This window comes from Mytilus galloprovincialis, chromosome 6 (genome assembly GCF_965363235.1).
Source record: "Mytilus galloprovincialis chromosome 6, xbMytGall1.hap1.1, whole genome shotgun sequence".
Taxonomy (NCBI): Eukaryota; Metazoa; Mollusca; class Bivalvia; order Mytilida; family Mytilidae; genus Mytilus; species Mytilus galloprovincialis.
In genome coordinates this window covers 84,575,345-84,597,272 of record NC_134843.1, presented here as the reverse complement: position 1 = coordinate 84,597,272, position 21,928 = coordinate 84,575,345, and the positions used below count along the sequence as shown (strand labels likewise).

Genomic DNA, 21,928 nt, shown 5'->3' with positions numbered 1-21,928 from the left:
AGTTAAAAAATCTTTAAAATGAATAAAAAATTCCGCAAAAGATCCTCCTGCCCCTTTCCCATCCCTAGACTAGGAAAAGGTCGTACCCTTACTGTAATTGTTTGTGTGTTTTTGTTATTGATCCAGCTAGTTTTGCTTATAGTGTCCTACTAAGGGGACGACTATTTGATATTCTTGGGAGGAGGATTTTAAAAATAAATAACTAAGCCTTGATAATCACAAAAATCAAAGGTTTGTTCTGTGGTAGTTTGAAAGTAAATGACCTAACGTTAAATACAATTTATTGAAAATTAATAGCTGCAGGTCTATTCGAAAGTATTAGATGGCACCAGATTCTTCATTATTTTTTTTCAAAAAAAAATCGGGAAACACTTCCGTAAACTTCATATAATGAATTATAAATATTATTTAAATATACTTGAAATGTCTGAAAATGGGTTTCATTTTTAAAAGTGGAGATATATTGTGGTAGAAATACGAGTTGGTAAATATTGGGTATGAGTCTGCGGAGGTACGAGTTGACATGGCTCCACAGCGTCATCGTGTGGAATATTGTGAAACTATTTTATTTCAGATTTGTAAAACTTCTTGATTTGTAACATGTGGATTTGTAACTTTTATTTTTGTTTTAGAAACGCAACCTCTGTTTGGCTGGCAGCTATGGCAAGCCGTTTTACTATTTATTCTCACTTCAAGATATCTCATATAATATATAAGATATCTCATATAATATATAATATATCTTATATAATCCAGTTTGTATAAGATATCTTATAAACTTTATAAGATATCTTATAAAGTATATAAGATATCCCATATAATTTTCTTTATAAGATATCTTATAAAGTATATAAGATATTTCATAAAGTATATAATATATCCTATAACGTTTATAAGATATCTTATAAATATTTTTTATATGAGATATCTTATATACTTTATAAGATATCCCATATAATTTATAAGATATCTGATATAGTTTATAAGATATCTGATATAGTTTATAAGATATCTTATAAAGTATATAAGATATCTTATAAAGTATATAAGATATCTTATAAACTATATAGGATATCTTATAAACTATATGAGATATCTTATAAAGTTTATTATATATCTTGAAGATAGAATAAATAGTAAACAGCTTGCCATAGGTAGCGGTAACAATTACACAGACGCGATCTCACAAAACGTGACTAAAGCAAAGTGACTACATTTAAAAAATTAACGAATGAAGAAAATACGTTTACAAATTAAGAAATCTTGTTTACACATGTATCAAGAAATTACATTTCACAAATCAAGAAATGTAAAAATTCGTGTACCGGATGGAAAAAATGCATATTACAAACTAAGATATTACATTTTACAAATTACGAAATAGCATATGTTACGAATAAGAAAGTCCCAAGAAATTGCATGCCATTTCACAAATTAAGAATTGTATAATTTTGGCGGTTATTCCTTTCCATAGTTTTGCACCCAATTAAAATACTAAAAGTTTGAACACCTTATTTGATTTCAGGACCACCATACTCAAATTTGAACTACTTTGATATATTTCGTAACTTTTTACCTCAAAGATTCCTGGTCCTGAGTACATGTAGATTTGGAAGTTGTCGTCAGCAAAAGATTAAAACACCGTGCATTGCAAGCTTCCGTTGTCGTTGATTTCAATATTTTGTGCAATGTCAATTTCATCATGGAACACTTTCTCTACAATAAGGGGTTCATTAAGGGATACAACTAAATTTGAGATTTATGCTATTAATATATAATAGTTACGATTTAAAAATCAATGTTTTAATTTAAGTTGCAGTATAAGAACAATATAAGGTCAATGTCTTAAAGATATAAACTTTTTGGCATTCTGAATAAAACTGGGGAAGGGAAGGGCGCAGTAAAATCTCGTCATTCCCCAGTTTTTCAGTCTCAGTAATATTTTTTGTATGAGGCAGAGAAACTGGGGAAGGACGAGGTTCTACTGAGTCCTTCCCCATTTATGCGCCGAGTACAAAAAAATATTTTTCTGACATTGACCTAATATTGTTTTTAAACTGCAATTTAAATTAATAAATTGGTAGCTATTCAAATCGTAACACAAATGTCAAACTTATTTTCATCCCTTAATGGACCCCTGATTGTGGAGAAAGTGTGCCATGATGAAATTGACATCGTACACAATATAGCTGTGTTACTATATAAAATATATGAAATAAACACAACTAGTTGCAGTATAAAAAAAACATTTGATATTTTTCTGACATTGACCTTATATTATATGTTTAGAAGTACTTTAAGATGATAAAAAGTTTAGTATTGAAAATGACTAAAATTTTCAGTATTGAAAAATGACTGAAATTTTCAGTACTGAAAAATGACTGAAATTTTTAGTACTGAAAAATGACCGAAATTTTCTGTACTGAAAACAATTTTTTCTCAACAATACTAAAATTGATATATAAATAAATGTACTGATTAGTGATGTTTCTTAAAAGTACTGTTTATATATCGGAATTTAATGTACTAATAAGTGATGTTTACTAAAAGTACTGTTTATATAGCGGCATTAAATGTACTGATTAGTGATGTTTCCTAAGAGTACTATTTATATATCGGCATTTAATGTACATGTAAAGTTTAGGCAAATTGTTGGTAGTGTAGAAATGTTCACCTTTCCAATCTGCAGCCATAATAAGTCACGCGACATTTGACATTTAATACTTATGTACATAGCGTGTACATGTAGATTCAGTGTTATGCCAGGTTCGTTGAAAGTGTATTATTCCAACATACATTAGAGGCTGACAATGTGGTTTAGATTTATATTGACGGTGCTGATAGCAACAACATATGCAGATGGAAAACAAGTTACATCCACTTCAGAATCTGGTATTTATATTTATAACATAACTTGGTGTTTTACTCTGTAAATTCTTGTACTAAGCGACGTGGTGTTTTACTCTGTAAATTCTTGTACTAAGCGACGTGGTGTTTTACTCTGTAAATTCTTGTACTAAGCGACCCAACACCCGGTTGTCCAATTCATCTGAAAATTTCAGGGCAGATAGATATTGAGTTGATAAACAATTTAACCCATTGTCAGATTTGCTCTAAATGCTTTGGTTTCAGAGTTATCAGCCAAAATCTACATTTTACCCATATGTTATATTTTTATCCATGTTCTTCCTCAGTAAATCGAACTAACGTTTTGCTTTCATTGGGGTCCACTAGATAAATTGTTTTCAGAAACACGGAGTTATGTATAATTCGTCTAAACATTGCAAGGTTATAAAGAGCTGGAGTATAAAACAGATGTTTATATGTTGTGTTCCTCTGCAACGAACCTTTGAAAGAGTGCACAGAAGTCTTGTACATTTGTACGTCCTTGTATAGTTTATCTGGTTTTGGTAAATTTTTCCTGCACCATTCAAAATCGTCGACTTGTTTAAGAAATGTATTCTTATTTGGTTCACTTATGTCTACAGTGTAACAGGGTGTTCAATCGGACTATTCATTTTTTTCATTTCTTCTTGCCAGTTTGTACGAACTGCTTTGGGGTCGATGTGAGATAAGGCTTCTTCAAATGCATCTCCAAATGTTCCAACTCGTTCCACATTAAACACGTATGTTGACTGGGATGATGTACAGCACACCATAACAATATTTCATTGATAGTTCGACAATGTCTTCTCTCAGTTTAGATGCAGACGTTATAAATACTTAGCATGAAGCAAATGCTGTTTTCACCTACATCCATTCTGAAGTTAAATGTGTCTATAGTGGGAAAAGAAGTGATCATACTCTTTAATAATGAAGAAGTTAACATTCCAAAGAAATTCATACTAAAAGTATTTGAGGTATGTTGTTCATATGATTGGTATTTGATAAAATTCCAGAGAAAAAACATTATTAGCAATGTCTACGTCGAAACATAATTGAAGAATGGTACATTATTAGTCACCATTTTTGCAAATAAACAATTTGGTTCCCATTTTTGGTGTTCTGTTTCTACACAATCAGATGCTTCCCACTGTTTTATAGTTATGTTGCAATAGAAACAAGTCACTCGGTCTCTAAACCCGGTATAAACGAATCTGTTTTTAATAAAGTGTTGTGGTTTCAGCAGAATCTGTCTCGGCCAATTTTCAAATGTTTGTTCCCTATCGATGTAATACATTTTCGTTGGGTGTACAGGATTAAATGAAAACATGTTTGAGTATAACGAGTCTGTTTCTATATCCATTTGTGTAAAAAGGATTGTCTTACTAGTATAAAGTTTATGTCGTTTGCTTTGGCACAATTTTCTATGATTTGGAAATATGCTGTCCAATCTCCTCCTCCCAACCCACAGCCGATGTGATCAGGTAATCCAACAATTTTAACGGTTTATTTTTTAATTTGTTCTAAGCACTGTTTGAACCAATTGATTCAGTTTCCACGAGTCTCTTTATAGGGTGGAATATTTCTAAAATTCTGATCTGCAGTACCGAAATCCCACTGACTTAAAAAAGCAAGCATCATGTAACTGATGTGGGGATCGAAAAAGTTTTAGTCTGTCTTTTATAAAAATGGCTAAATTTTTATGATCTTCAGCGCGTCGTTTTGAATATATATCTGCCCAAGGATATTTTATTGCAATTGTCTTTGATAACCAATGTGGCTTTCCACATAGGCAGTTTACTTGATGTACAATAATATCAACTTCTCCGATTGTTAGCAAATCACCAAAAACAAATTTAAAACTCATTTTTAAATAGGAAAATTTTTGAGTGTTTGAATTTTCTGCAATATCACTTTCAATTTAACATGTTCTTTTTATTTCTACATTACTTATATTCAAAGCTAGCTACATTTCTCAAGACCATATTTTTCACATTATATTGCTCATTCCTCGTGAGCACATTCCACGTGACAACATTCCTTACATTTTTGCTAATCCTTGCTTACTCTGTGCTGGTATCCCTTTTACACTACTACTGTAGATTTAAATACATAGGTGCCCATATTAATGCTTAACTTTAATTATTATCATTACTTAAGAATTACTGCAGTTCTTTGAATACTTTCAAAGGTATAGATAAGCGTATCAGCTGGCTATTACAATGTATAGTAATAGTGAAATTATAATAACATTCTGGTTTTAGAAGACTAAGAGATCATGCTGTTCAAGTTTTGTTTCCTATAGTGGACTTGTTTGTCTTTTCGTTGATTTTTGTTTTTTGTCGCGGTGTTGTCACTTTCTCTTTTCAAATTATAAGTTTAAAAGTCCCCACGGTATGTACCGACTCTTTTCCTGAACTCATTATTGTAATAGTTGTTTAAATCAATATAACATAAACTTTATCTGCGTTTGAATTAGAAACACAAGAAAAAATAAGAAAACAAAACGTGTGTGCGCCTATCCGCTTTCGTACATTTGTGTTTTAAATTAACACCTTTTTATTATATCGACCAATAAGATAATTATTATTTACATTTCTACATAGTATACGTAGGTTATGAAATGCTTTTTACCCATCGTAGTCTTAGTTGTTCTTATTCTCTAGTTATCACGACATTTTGCTGTGTAGCTTGGACGTACTTCGCAGGTCTTTATTTCTGAATTTATTTTAGCTTAGCAATAATATTGTCTATACGTGTGTATAGATATTCATCGTCCGTTCGTAGGGCAACAGTTCAAGAACATTTAGTGATATTTTAGAAAATTGCTATAAATATCAGTTAACTCTATCAGAGTTCATGTCAATTAGACAGTAATATAACGCAGTTGTACAAATAAAATACACCACACAATTACAAATGTACACTTTCAAATCAATCTAAATCTAGAAACATGTGTCTATTTAAGATAAGCTATTATCCGTGTTTAATACAATTCTCTGTTTCATACTTTTTTAAAAAGTTTAACCTTAACCACTTTGTTAACGTTGACAGTGATTGTTGGGTAAAAAATAAAAATGACAAAAATACCTTGTCTTCCAAAATAGTAACAGGTACTTTTGAGTATGAAATAAATTTCAATTTCCTTCTCCGGTACTAATTAAGAATGATTTGCATAGTTTTTTTGCAAAGGTCTTTATGTCTTGATACCAGATCTAACTAAATACCCAACAAATTAGTACTTGCAATATCAAACGCCTACGTTCCATTAATAGCTAAAGTATATCATCATACTTCATTTTAGAAATGTTATTTTCCACTAGCAGCTGAACTCTATGACACTATATGTGTTTTACATCAAGTATGCTTGACACAGATGAGAAATTATGACTTTTATCATTGTTGAAATCAGATACAATTCAGAACTGGCGCACGTTTGTTTGAATTTATAGCTATTATATTGATCGGTATTGGCCTTGTCCCACTATAAAGAAATATAAATGATACATTCTGGTTAAAAGTTTCCACCGAATGACTTTAACATGTCTGAATCATAATCTTAGTTAAGGGATAAATTGATGGACAAAATAAAAAGAAATTTATAAATTTAAGGCTAAGTTTTTTAAAGCAAGATACCAACATTTAATTTAGTAAGTGACATTTTGCTATAAGTTTACGTTTTTTTAATTTTGTTTTTCATATTATCTCATATCAGCCGTCAGCTTGATACTAAATTTCGTAAATTATATAAAAAGCAAAATGGAAACTTAAAAATTGTATGTTAAAACAATATATGTTTGTTTCCATGGCAATGGAACTGACTTTTAATAATATTAGCATAGCACCAAAAACTAACTTATCAACTGCAAATGAATTTATAAAAAAAAATTGTAATGAATTGTTGGAAGCTATGGACTCCTGATACTATGCATTTTTTTTAGGGATATGTACTAGGGATACTGAACCTATTTCATTTTAGATGTTCACTGGCAACATTAAACCCATCTGTTTATTTATTGATACAGAATCGTAGTGGTAAAGGATATGTTGTTACTATTGATGATAAATGTGCAAATAAGAGGATTTGGATTGATTGGTTATGAGACATTTTCCCCCAGAGACCAATGTTCGTAGAAATTAACAACTTATGCGGTATGGGCTTTGCTCATTGTTGAAGGCAATACAGTGACCTATAGTTGTTAATGTCTGTGTCAATTTGGTCTTTTGTGGATAGTTGTCTCATTGGCATTCATATCACATCTTCTTTTTTTATAATATAAGGTCGTATGGCCTTTAACAATGACAGCCCTCTTAATGTTTGATATTTAATAATCAAATGTACACTTTGCAGACATGGTCTATTGCATAGAAAAGCATTTCTTTTAGAAAGAGTTTTTTAACCAATCTCTGTCTTTGTTAAAAATTCAAAATTGACAAAAAAAAAAGTATTTCTATTGCCATCATTTCACGTAATGTCGTCAACACTATATTTAAATTAGGTAAACGTCGCCGTAGTAAAGCCGTCCAGCTATTTCTATATTTAGAAAAAAAATGTGACTCTACATTTCACCGATGCTTCATTCAAATTCAATTCATAATCATCTGTAAAGAGCTTTTAACGATAATTGGTGAGTTTGCCTGATAATGGTTGGCTACCATCAAAGAAAATTGAAAATATTTGCAATTGAAAAATTGACATAACCTTTGTTAATTAACAATTTTACATGTCTATATGTCTATTTACATGAAAATTTTGTTTTATAATATAAAATTATAGAACTTTTCTGTAGTTGCTTTGGGTTTGCAAAGGGTAATTATGTCAAACCATAAAAATTGATTGGCTTTAATATTCATGTCAGCTAGCATAATTGTCTGTTTTACGGTTACTGTTTTCACTAATTAGAAAAGGAAAATTTTCTACTCTCAACCCTGACTATCAGTTTGAAAATAGAGTTTATATAGGCTATTTTATTTTCTTTGTCTTTAGCAAGTTGTACAATTACTCTAATTGAAAAGATTTTTAAAACGTTATCTAGTATAATGTGTGTTTCAAATCAAAAGCAATCTAACACAACGAAACCAACCAAGTTCTTTAGAATAGTGCAGAAGTGCAAAAAATCTCATATCATTCATAAAAAAGGGGCAAAAGTTGCCAAAGGGATATTCAAACACATAAGTCGAAAACGAGGTGCCAATGTCATGGTAATAAACGAAGGAAAAAGACAAGCAAGTTCATAAAAAACACAACATAGAAACATGAACCCCTTACCACACCAGGGGTGATCTTATGTGCCCCATGGGAGGTCCAGTATTGGCCACTGTTCCTGAGTCGGATTTCTTAATTTGCAACAAGTAGCTAGAAAGTGTTATATCCATGAATACGTATTTTGTGTCGAAATAAGATTTATGGTATGAATCAGTCCTGAAGCAATTAAAAACAAAACAAACTAACAGCTCAATTTATGGAACAAATATGATACAAACGATAGCATCTGACTTACAGGTTAACGACTTTTGATAGCCTCATAAGTGGCGTTGTTGGAACGGTGGTTACGTCTCCTTGTTCAAACTAGTATATTGATGTCATTTCAATAATGGTAACCATAAACAAGGATTGGCATATAAGATATGGAGTGTGTTTAATCAAAATTTTGTGAACCCCGAAAGTAAGATAACAAACCAGATACGAAATTAAGGTTTTGAAATGCGGAAGGCCTTTAAACTATGGAATATAAAGTTTGCGGTATGTAGACTTGTGTCCCTTCCCATTAATCCGGTTCTGCAGGGTGCATGTACGTGGTAAGCAAATCCTTGTTATTTGAAAGTATAATGTTCTTGTTGTAATTGGTTTATATTGCTATGTGTAAAGGCAAAGGTTTGATTTATAGCCTTGTTGCAATCTTAGGAACGAATATTCAATGTTGTATGTTCTAGAATAACATGCACATTAAAGTATGTGCCAAAATTAAAAAAACAACAATCTATAGATATACAAGAGGTAAGGCAACTTCGTATCTATTGAAAGTTGTTTCCAGAAATGTTTGTCATTCCAATATGTTGCCAAAATAAGTCCTGCAATGATTGACATTAAATCTGTATAAAAAGTGTACAAGTTGTTTCAGTTTTATGACAGGTTCGTTCAAAGTGTATTGTTCCAACATACATTACAGGATGACAATGTGGTTTGGATTTGTTTTGGTGGTGCTTATCGCTAACAAATATGCAAATGGAAATCAACTTACATCCACTTCAGATTCTGGTATTTACATGGGTGTCATTCGGTTTAACGAGATAACTGATCGTGAAAGAATATTTAACGGGGGTCAAGTATTGCGAGACGATCGTGAAAGCTCTGGTACCGGATCGTGAAAGAATTTTAAAGTTAATTCTAGGTCAGAATCTGTGAAAAAATCGCTTAATTTTCAAAACGCGGAACAATTCCGAACAAAAAAATATGTCTGTCAAAATGGTTCAACTTCCGCAACATTACCGTGCAATAAGATAAAGACAATATGCAGTACTTTACGAAAAAAACACAAAAGACGCAATGGATGTCTATAGAAAAAAAGATAATGCGCGACCAGACTTAATACTAGTAATCAGTTATCGATATTTCTTTTTAATATTGTTACTTTTTTATATTTTACTTTTTAACTATTTTGATAAGAATGAACATTAAAGCTATTTTTTTAATTCACATCGAAAGTTTAAAAAAAAAAACCAATAACAAACATGTCTAAATCAGTGTGACAAATTCAGCTGTGAGAATCAGTCTAGTACAATTTAGGCAGACCGCCACTATTTACCCAATAATATGGGTATGCAACGTTTAAACCAAAATATCAACCATCAACCAAAAAACGTACAGCAAAAAACAGCATCTTTCATGAACAATTTGAGATTGAACGATAACCAACATTTTGTGCAACAGTACTTTTTTTTATATACAACGTACACCAAATATAGGTGTTCCGATCCTCACAGTACCTTAGAAACTGACAAATGTAAAAGTAAGTTTGGTTAATTAATTTGGAACATAACGTCGAAAGTATTTGAACCCTGACCGACAGCCAGACTTAGACATCTTACTATCATTCAGTATATCAAATACAGTTGACGTCATAAATGAAAGATGCAGACAGACATGTACACTATACATACACCAAATATCGTGGCGCTATAGCATACAGGTATAAAGGCCAAACAACATAAAACAAACATTGCCAAATGATCCATGACAATGAGGTCAATATTATTTGAAACCTTGCAGAAATAAAAAATGTACACCTTACAATCATGACAACAGAGTTATCATAAAGCTTAACGAATAAGGACTTGACCACAAAACTAAATCTTGATCCAGGTGATTCATGTCTGACGGACATGCAGATTATAGGTTCTAATATACAAAACGTAATTATCCTATAACTGGTGATAAGTGAGTACTTCACATGACAATAAAATCCTTCGTCCTACAATCAGCCAACTATTATACAAATAACTTGTTCACCAATGCACAAATAATAATTTGTTTGTATTATTTAAATATAATCTCCTGTTACCCCTCTTATATCTTGATACTATGGATTGTCTTCATGAGTATCAGTTCATATTTGGCTCCTCCTCGAGGTCTGTGTTTGAACAAAAGTAAGCGCAAGGCGTAACTTACAGGATAATAGAAATATACATAACATGCTTAAATTTATTGATGATCTTGGCCTATCTAGTTTTTCTCAATACCTATAACAAATATTAATTATCATATAATTGAAGAATAATTTGAACGTCTTCATAGCATCAGATCTTTCACGATCCTTTTCACGATCTTCAAAAACGCGGTACGTGATCTTTCACGATACGAAAAATCAATTTTGTGTAAATATTTCTTTTTTTTACCAAGTTTCAGATTATGTTTATACAAAATAACTATGAGAACCATTTGATTCATTCAAATAGAATGCTCTTATTCGGATAAAAGTAGTTTATTTTATTCGAATTTGTGAACAAATCAGGTTTGTTTGCATTTTTTATGTCATTAAAATGTCTAGAAGCAATCTTTCTTTTGTCGTTTTGTAAAAACTATATACTTTTAAAACTGGATTTTCTCACATACTGATCATAATATTGAACCATTTTGACAGACAGTTTTATTTTGTTGTAAATTTGTCCGTGTAATTAATTAAATTAGATTATTAAATGACCTTTCATAAGTCTTCTCGCTTAAATATCCTTCACGATCCGGTACCAGGGCTTTCACGACCGTCTCGCAATACTTGACCACCGTTAAATATTCTTTCACGATCATTTTTTCTCGATAAACCGAATGACACCCGTGATTTATATCTATAAAATAACTTCGTGTGTTTGACTCTGCAAATTCTAGAATTCAGCGTTACGCCAAATAGTTACATCGTAAATTGGTTTCTTTATTATTTCAGAATGAATTTGCTGATATATTTAGCTATGTAATAATTTCATTATTATTCTTATCGGTTTTGAATTTTTTTTTTTTTTTGAAGGAGTTTGCTTTTATGGAAAAACAGCTGAACGAGTACTCAGCATCTTGGCAACTGATAAATACAGATCTTTGCTGCCTTCAGGTAAAAAACAAATCCATTAACTCACTTAAAATTTAGTTTTATATATACATTCATGTTTTTAGTAGTTCTATGTCTGTTATTTGTGCAAAATAAAAATAAAATAATTTTACAAAAAAATCATACAATTCAAAAATGATATAAATATAAACATCAATGTTCTAGCTTTCTAATTGTTATTCATAATTTAGTATTCAAAACTGTACATACATTGTACTTACATTACATCTGCTCTTATATTTCTCATATGATTCTATATATACAGGGGGAAGAGTTCGTGACTGCTCGGATTTAGACCCGAAACATTTCAAAAGTGGAGTCTACACTATTAAACCGGCAGGTGGTACTGGATTAAAGGCGTATTGTGATATGGAGACGGACGGCGGAGGATGGACAGTAAGAATATTTAAACAATTAAAACAGATATCGGTAGCTAGGGACTGAACTATGTAAGGAATTCCTTTTCATATCATATCATAATATAGTAATCCTCTGTACAGTGCATGACAGGCCTCGCATATCAATGATTGCAACCATCTGTTTGTCATACACTTTAGTATATGATTATTATGGCAGTATGTTCTGTATTTCTATATACATATGTATGTACACATGAAACATGCAGGTATTATCTCACCCCATAAATGCAAGAGTAATCTGGAGTACACCACATTATATAACGTTTCCTTTATGTAGTATCACTTATTTTGAATTCTAGGTTTTTCAGCGAAGACTAGACGGTAAAGTAGATTTCTATCGAGGATGGAAAGACTATGTAAAGGGATTTGGTCATCTTAACACGGAATTCTGGTTAGGTGAGTGTTTTCTCAAAATAGTTTGTTGTCTGTAATCTTTGGTTTCTCGTTCGTTGTTTTGTAATGAATCAGACCGTTGCTTTTTTGATTGAACTGCTTCATATTTTTATGTTGATGTATTTAAAAGGTGACCAAATTATTGTTGTTATGCTCCTTTTTGAAGTCCATGTTTAATTCGACTCTATTGGATAGGTTTCAAAACGACAAATTATGCTAAATTTACTCATGTTTGTTACATCTAATATCAAAGAAGGTTAAATATAAAAAGGGCCAATATCTTCATCTTAAATTTCTCATTTCTTTTACTTCGATATTTAAAGGTAATGACAAGCTATATAAACTTACATCTAGAGGACAGTATGAGCTCAGAGTAAACCTTGAGGATTTTAATGGTGATAAAGCCTATGCAAAATATTCTAACTTCTTCATCGGCGACAAGTCAACTAACTACAAACTAACAGTGAAGGGTTATAGCGGAACGGCAGGTAATATTTATATTTAAATTAGATTTTGAATTCACTAAGCTCTTGTTCCACTGTTTTTTATAGAATCGTTGAAAGTACACTTATTTGAGCTTTTGATTTTGCCATTTGATTGGGGACTTTACCTTTTGAAATTACCTCGGAGTTAAGTATTTTTGTGATTTGTCTTATACGGCACAATAATGTAGGTTTAATAAAACAAAATTTAAAATACTGTTTAAAATTAATCTGGCTTTTAAGTTCGTGGCAATGCAAACTGAGAACACACGGGACACTTGAATTATCACTGCATTCAGTAATCGTGTATAAAACGTATCTAACATTTACATACATACAAACACTTAGCCCTTACACATTTAAAATTTGAATTCGGTATGAATCATAATAAGCCTGGATGAACTTTCGAAAGGCACATTACTATTTAAAAAATACGATTATTTTCATGGTCCGATATTTTGCTTTATATGGAAGACGACATTTCATTTGTGATTTGCAGAAAGTGAAACTGAAATGAATTAGCACTTTGATGAAATACAATTATTTCAAACTGTCTCCAAAATCTTCATGAAATGAATGTAATTTGTTTTTATTTAGAGCATTAATTGTTATAAAATCTAGTACTCTATATGTCTAATTTATAGAAACCAGGATGCTTACAATTTATTAGCCTAACCACTGGATAATTAATTCACATTTAATAATGAAGATATTTGGTGAATCACTATTATTGTAGCTTGAACGATATTACTGAATATGCAGTGCATATGAGGTTGATTTAATTTTCATCGTTATCGAGTCTACATTTTTTTTTAAATAATAGGTGATTGTTTAAAGACACATAATAATTATGCTTTCACGACAAAAGATAAGGATAATGACAACCATAGCTATGAAAATTGTGCAAAGATTTACAAAGGTGCTTGGTGGTATTACGCCTGTTATGCTTCTAATCTGAACGGACTGTATGTAGGAAATAAGAAGGATGACAGAGGAATAAATTGGCAGCTGTGGAAAGGATCTCAATCAATGAAGACTACGTCAATGATGATTCGTAGAAACCGTCTCTAACAGAGTGTGCTATCATTAAAATATGTGCAGATAAACCACTGTATTGAAAATATATCTTGTTATTGTTATTATTTGTTCTCCTCTCGAATACAAATGCACGTTAGATATGTACATGTATATTGATTTTAACTTATCATTTATTTTGTATATTAGATATCCCTCTCTTCAATTTGAATTTGTGAAGGTTTTATTAAGCTGAAAATGCTCTCAAAGTCTTACAGGTTTGACTTTTTAACTTTATAGTCATACGCATACCTGATGAACATAACGCTTTGATGTATGCTTTTTTAATTAGTTGTTTGTGGCTTTAAACTGGCTGTCAGTAACTGTGAGTACTCTCAGATATGTACTTAGTGTCTTTTGGGTTCCATTAATATATCCCTCAGGACTAGAAATAACAGAAACAACAGAAACTGCTCCATCCGCCTCATTTATAGACTTATACCTCGAATTTGACATGCACATTCATCTAAGTACCAGAATCTATGACAAACGAGATGATTTTATTTTGAAATTATCAATTTCCTCTACCTTAGTAGCAATATACCAATTTCACCTGCATATGGGATTTACATTTCCTAACTTATTTGATATTGATAGTTTTCGGCTCCTACTCAGACTTTGTAAAACGTCACCACTGTCTGAGCAGAAAGTTGATGAACCAGTTGATGTCAGAACGTCTCGTTCTTTTTCTAAAAAAAAAATCATCGGAAGGTACCAAGACCTTGTTGATAAATACTCCTTATCCACTTTACAAATTATACATGATGGTCGTGATGTATATATTCTGCGTACTGACGTTATTAGTTTAAAAACGTGTTATATTGTTCTTTAATTTGTCTTTTTTCTATTTTTAAAATAACTTTTACTGTTTGATCAGTTTTCTGTGATATCCATTTGAGTAGGCTCGGTACTTCTACATCACGTCAATGTTTATTTATAAACAAAATGAAATTTGGGTGTATAATATGTGAGTTTTTTTATTTATTTTCTAAGGATCATAAACCAAAAAAAAACAGAATATGAAATGGTGGCTTTCCTTACTTACGTACTGGAAGAACGTGGAATCTTACTCTGCAAAATATTTGACAATGAAAATAATCAATTCACGCTGAATGCGTGTGCATTAACACTGTATGAAGAAGTGCATGGCTTGCTATAAGACAAAACAAAAAGTAAAATAACGAAAATATCCAACTCCATGAAAAAATAAAAACAGAAAGTCCCCATTATAGAATCAGGAGCTCAAACACATAACCGAAGACAAAAAAACTTGCCATATTCCTCACTTGATCAAAACAGGCAATCCGAACAACTGAGGTGAACATTTACTTCTTTCAGTAGAAACGTTTTCGAATATTCGCAAGCCTTAACTTGGAATATTTGATGTGCCTTTTCCCTTTGATCTGCCAAAAAGTGAAAACCTCTGTCGATTATTGAAGAACTAGAAGTCTATATGATCAAATTCAAATTGCAGTTAAAAAAACTTAAATCTGGGTACATGGTAGTTTCAAATAGTCTTGCAATGAAAACTACTTTATTTCAAAGCAGGTAACTCTACGTTATCACCAATAGAGTAACAAAAAACAATTCAACAATCATACTCGTTTCTGCCATTTTTTTTAAATGTACTGCTACATACATACGTACATGAGTATAATCTTTATTAATAGACCATAGTATCATCAAATCAAACAAAAGTCTTAAGGTCTATCTAAAATATTTTAAACAACAATCAATCAATTAGTAGCTATATCAAATCAAACATTGTATTTTTAAATGACAATAATATTTTCTTGTACCTTAATGCAACGTGAATCTTGCTTTAACGTGCAACTCATCGTGTCTCGTATAAAAATATAAAAAAAACTATCCATCCTTGTAGCTCTTGTTTGTACGCACACTTTATAGAGTTTTCTTCTGAAGCAGAAATGACCTTGTTTAAGGGGAGTATCTTGAAATAAATGCATAACTTGTAAACGAAAATTTGACAATATTCTAGAAAAAAGTAAAAACACTATTTGTATTCATCATGCATAGATGATTTCTTCACAAGAATATGTATGGTGATATTTTTAAAGAAGGGGTACTAATGGATTAAACACCAACACGATACGAAGAATACATTTTATTTTTGTTAATATTTGTTTTCAGAAACAGTATAATCTAACTACACAGGACGAACATCAAGACAATCAATAAGTTACAAGCTTTGTTGTTCTCGAGCAACAGAGTAGGTATCGGTAAACTGAAAGTAGAGCTATATCATCACAACTGATCAGCGCCAAAGTTTTGATTGAATATGAATTCATACTATTCCGAAATATTTGAGAAAAGAGTGTCAAAATATTTTAAGTTATTTCAACATATTAAAAAATTAAAAGAAGCCGGACATATTTAGTACTGACACGATAAAACTCATACATGTTACATTTAAGCTCCAGGTCAATTATGAAGTCATGTTGTTCAGTAATACTAGAGAAATGTGTAGCGAAGAAAAGTAAGTTCATTCAACATAATTATAAACAAAACATGAACAAACAGCAGCTAGGTGTTTGACATGTATGATAAGTGCTCACACAACACAAATCATCACAGTCAAGCTGCTGCCCTCATTTGAAGTCCAAGGGGAACAAACTGTGCCCCTTTACTTGACGACTTGTTACTTTACTATAATGAGGCTGACTTCATGCAGGAACTTCTTAGGAAGAAAGATAAGAAGTTAGCAATATCCTTTAACTCTACTTTCCGCTATATAGATGATGTTCTTTCACTAAATAATTCAAAATTTGGTGACTTTGTGGAACGCATCTATCCAATCGAGCTAGAGATAAAGGATACCACAGATACAGTTAAGTCGGCCTCATATCTTGACTTACATCTAGAAATTGACAATGAGGGTTGGTTGAAAACAAAACTTTACGACAAAAGAGATGATTTCATATTTCCAATTGTGAACTTTCCATTTCTAGGTAGCAAAATTCCAGCAGCACCTCATACGGGGTATATATCTCCCAATTGACACGGGGTTCGTGTTGTGTATTCTTTAGTTTTCTATTTTGTTATGTGTGCTGTTTTTTGTTTGTCTTTTCCATTTTTAGCCATGGCGTTGTCAGTTTGTTTTAGATTTCTGAGTTTGACTGTCTCTTTGGTATCTTTCGTCCCTCTTGAAGTGAATTATACATTAATAAAAAAAGAAGTGCGTGGCGAAATAATTGTTGACAGAACTTACATACTGACGTCTTGGCTGATAAGGTGGATGCAGTATTGCTTCAACTCTTTTAGTTTGTTCTTATATACATTTGTAAGAGGTGTTGATACAAAACGGATACCATCAAATGTATTAATTTTAAGTAGATCATACGACTTCATTCATTTAGAATCGTTACTAGTTTGGGATTCTGTAAAAATTCAGAGTTACCTGTTATTTAAGTTTCATTTAAAAACAAACAACTTGAACATAATCAATAAGCCTTTCTAAGCAAGAAGCTCATTCCGTTTGCAAAAGACTCATTTCAGGGACGCTCAAATAAACAAATTAAAACCACCGAATAATGTAAAATCAGAAATAATTGCGTCTATTTATTATTGCAATTTGTCATTTAAGACTTAAATGCGATTTTGATTTTTACGATTTTGGAAAAAATCCTCTTTTATTCATGTAAAATATTTCAAACTGCGAGTTTAAATTAATGTGTTTACAACTGTGTCGAATTTTCGCAATGATAGTAACCTTGCATTAATTTCTGAATGTACCATTCAGTACGAAGTTTACGACACTTGATGACATGAAACTCCAAAAGTTGTCGAGAAATACAGCTGGAGAAATCTATTCTGAAATAGAATTACAATACGATAGTTATTAGAAATGCAAAAAAGAATAATAAAAAATTGAAATGATCAAATCGGTTCAATGTAGAGTATTATGAACGTCTAATTGCTACAGTAGTCCTTGTATGCACCTTAAAATGGTTTTAATTGATATTTGCACTATACATGCTATAAAAAATTTGGTTAAATGGTTAAAAAGTTTCGCGCTTAAGAGATAAGTTTGATATTCATGATGACTTTTAGAAATGATACATGTGTAGAGTAACAAATTCCGTATACATGTGCATTTATTATCAATTATATAAATATATAAAAAATGCAGACTAATAACTTTTCTTATAATGAATATTATCATAGATATCTGTTTGATAATGCATAATTCGTAGAAATAAATTTTCAAATAAAAAAAGTATAGTGTACCACCTATTTATATTAATAATAAAAACAATAACAAAAAGCAATGAATATGAAATTCAAACAAATACCAAAACATGAAATGTTGAACCTACCTTTTATTCTTGATTTCTGTTGCTTCGCTTGTTTTGGAATAGAGAATAACAAGACATGTACTAAGCTCTCGGAATGAAATATTTAGCACCACCCATATAATAAAATAACTTTTTGTAAAAAAGGTAATCATCCCTAGTGTATTAAGTCATACATATTAGCTCATTGCTCATCATGAATCGTCGTTTTGTACCATTTACTCTTCACATCATCTCATATGACCACTGCCTTTATATCGTAAAATCTTTTTTATTGCAAAATTATCTGAATAATTGGTTAATATTTGATTTTTGGTATCTTTAAAGATTATTTAATATGTATCGCTTTGATACAAGCAATTATACATTTTTTTACCAAAATTCTGTCATGATAAACCCGTCAAAGACGCTCCCAGGGTAACCATTTGTACACAAGACGCACGTTTCGTTTGCGAACGACTCGTCAGGGACGAGTGAATAACTCATTTTTATTTTGATACTTTTTGGAAATTTGAAATAGGTACTTATCATCCCACACCCTAAATTCACATGTATAATCTTATATATTTAGACTACGTAATTTATGTAGGGTCCTCGTGTTGTATTTTCAAATCTGACTTGTCATAGACACTAAAAGTCTTTTTACAATTACAAAACCACGACAAATACTTTGATGGACATTGTAATTGAATTGTATAATGAAATATAATATAAGACAAATATATTCCAAGAGTTTCTATGTGATTTTGACTATTTACTTGAAATTTTATTCGCACGTTCAGAATTATACTTATTTTTTTTTTATAATCTGTAAATGAAAATACTGATTATAATTGCCAGTTCTAAGTCCAGAATATGACAGTTGTTTACCAATAATTTGATGTATGTAAGCTTTTAATTTAGGCTTTGATTGATAAAGAACTTTCCCTATCGAAGTGTTTTTAGAATTTTCATGTAGAAGAGTGACGAAAGATACCAAAGGGACAATCAAACTCAGAAATCTAAAATAAACTGACAACGCCATGGCTAAAAATGAAAAAGACAAACAGACAAACAATAGTACGCATGACAAAACATAGAAAACTAAAGAATAAACAACACGAACCCCACCAAAAACTAGGGGTGATCTCAGGTGCTCCGGAAGGGTAAGCAAATCCTGCTCCACATGTGGCACCCGTCGTGTTGCTTATGTGATAACAAATCCGGTTATTAGTCTAATTCGGTAGGTCACATTCATGGAAGGGAAGGGGATTGTAGTTACGACGTAAGGAAAATATCTGATATCATTTGTGAAACGGTTATTCCATAACGGTCAACCAACTCGTGATGGCGTCCGTAAACTTTACGAAGGAATGATTTCAACTTCACCATTTGGAATTTTTGGTTTAATAGCTTCCTTGTGAGCAGCAACCCTCTATCAAGAAAATCATGATAGGAAATGCAAGCACGGGAAAATAGTATCAATTTGGAGATATATACCCCGTATGCAGGTGCTGCTGGAATGTTGCTACTTAGAAATGGAAAGTTCACAATTTGAAAGCTGCAATCATCTCTTTTATCGTAAAGTTATGTCTTTCTTCCTAAGGAGTTCCTGCATGAAGTCAGCCTCATAATAATAAAGAAACAAGTCGGCAAGTAGAGGGGCACAGTTTGTTCCCATTGAAATGCCGACAGTCTGTTGAAAAACACGTCCTCCGAAAATGCATCTGAAAAAGTTGGAAGAGATGTAAGTTGTAGATTAGGATGTGAAATATAAAACATTTATACACAGTGGCTTTATTAGCACAAATATTAATTTCGGTCTTTTTCTTATGGAATTTGTGTTGTCTGTTACTAGCTATATAGGAAACAAAAAAATTAGGTTGACAGCTGTAAAGTTGTGAAAGTGCACACCATTTTTTTGTCATGGCATGCGGTTAGTTTCTCTTCTTATGAGTTTTTGATTTGCCCTTGGTATACGTCATCTCTTTTCTTAATGTTTGATTTCTGATTAACAATATTTATGATTCTCCTCATAGTAAACGGTTGACTTTGGTGCTTTCAAGTATTATTTTGCATTTTCAACTTCACACGAAAATCTATGACAACTTCCCAATTATCAATTTCCCATTTCTCAGCAGTAACATACCATCTGCCCCTTCGTATGGTGTTTACATATCACAATTGATACGTGCTTGTTCACACTATACGGACTTCATATACAGGAGTATGCTCCTTACGCAGAAACTACTCCAACAAAGTTATGAGGAGGACAGATTTAAATTGACACTCCGTAAATTTTATGGACACCATCACGTATTGGTGGATCCATACGATGTGTCTTTAACCAAACTAGCTTAGGACATTTTTACCACATAGTAGATTGTGGTTTGTCATTATGTAGTCTTATCTTTTAATTACCAAACGTGACTTATTCCCGATTGTAACTGTTTTGCTGAGTGTGAATTCGCATTACTATAAGACGTGTTACGGTACTTGTCTATCCCAAATTCATGTATTTAGTTTAAATGTTTAATGTTATATTTGTAATTCTCATCGGATTTTGTCAAATGTGTTGACGTCTTTTCTATTATATTTATGTGTTATGGAAAGAAAAATTAATCACCGCCGTCATTTATTAGTTTTAATTTTGGTCAACGTAATCTGTACGATAATTTACGTTTGAAGTTGGATTCATAACAAATTAGACATATATATATATATTATAGTTAATTGCTATTAATAAGTATTGCAATATGCATTGTGTTTAAATGCAATATCAGTATTTAGTTCTACTATAATCTTTAATCAATCCTAATTCTATCTTACTTTTGAGATATAGTTTTTCATATGTGACGTCATTCTTCTGATGTTTCAGATATTTCATAAATTCAAATGTGACGTAATTTTTAATGCTTTTTCACCATCGTATGTGACGTCATTTTCACAATTTACTGCGTTGAGGCCTGGACTGAGTCGGGTGTGTCTATTCTGTGTTGGTCTTTGCATTGTGTATTCGTGTTTGTTTTCTGTAATGAGTTAATACTTCAGTTTCATTATGTACATGTATATCTGTTATATTCATTTGATAAAATTTACTGTTTGCAATAGCATTAATTGTTCTAAATAATAAGGATGTTCTTATCCCAAGCATAAAAACATAGCCGTATTTGACACAGCCTTTTTCAACTTTTGATCTTCAGTGCTGTACAACTTTGTTCCTTTTTTTCGCTTTCGATCTTTTATATCTGGGTGTCACTTGTGAGTCTTGTGTGGACGAGGCGCGTTTTTGACGTATTGAATTTTAAACCTGATGCTTTTTGTTATTCATTAATCATGTGTTTCTTTGTTGAATACGTTCTCCTATATATTTGTATTGTAGTCCTGTAATATTATGTTGTCATTTCAATGTTATATTTAACATTGCCATTACAGTGCGAGGTTTGGCATGCCACAAAACCAGGTTCAACCCACCATTTTTTCCTTTAAAAATGTCCTGTACCTAGTCAGGAATATGGCCATTGTTATATTATTGTTCGTTTCTGTGTGTGTTACATTTTAACGTTGTGTCGTTTGTTTTCTCTTATTTTTGAGTATAATTTCACATTGTGATAAGATGTGTCACGGTACTTGTCTATCCCAAATTCATGTATTTGGTTTTGATGTTATATTTAATATTCTCGTGGGATTTTGTCTGATGCTTGGTCCGTTTCTGTGTGTGTTACATTTTAGTGTTGTGTCGTTGTTCTCCTCTTATATTTAATGCGTTTCCCTCGGTTTTAGTTTGT

General features: G+C 31.6%; 1 protein-coding gene across 1 annotated transcript; it reads left to right on the top strand.

Annotated features, from left to right (window-relative positions):
* The first annotated feature begins 2,714 nt into the window (after window positions 1–2,714).
* Window positions 2,715–13,897, top strand: LOC143080543 (ryncolin-2-like). Its single transcript, XM_076256431.1, has 6 exons — window positions 2,715–2,892; window positions 11,403–11,483; window positions 11,746–11,876; window positions 12,199–12,295; window positions 12,616–12,780; window positions 13,598–13,897. The coding sequence occupies exons 1-6, from the start codon at window positions 2,811–2,813 to the stop codon at window positions 13,843–13,845; spliced, it is 804 nt and encodes a 267-aa protein (XP_076112546.1). The 5' UTR covers window positions 2,715–2,810; the 3' UTR covers window positions 13,846–13,897.
* Window positions 13,898–21,928: the final 8,031 nt, after the last annotated feature.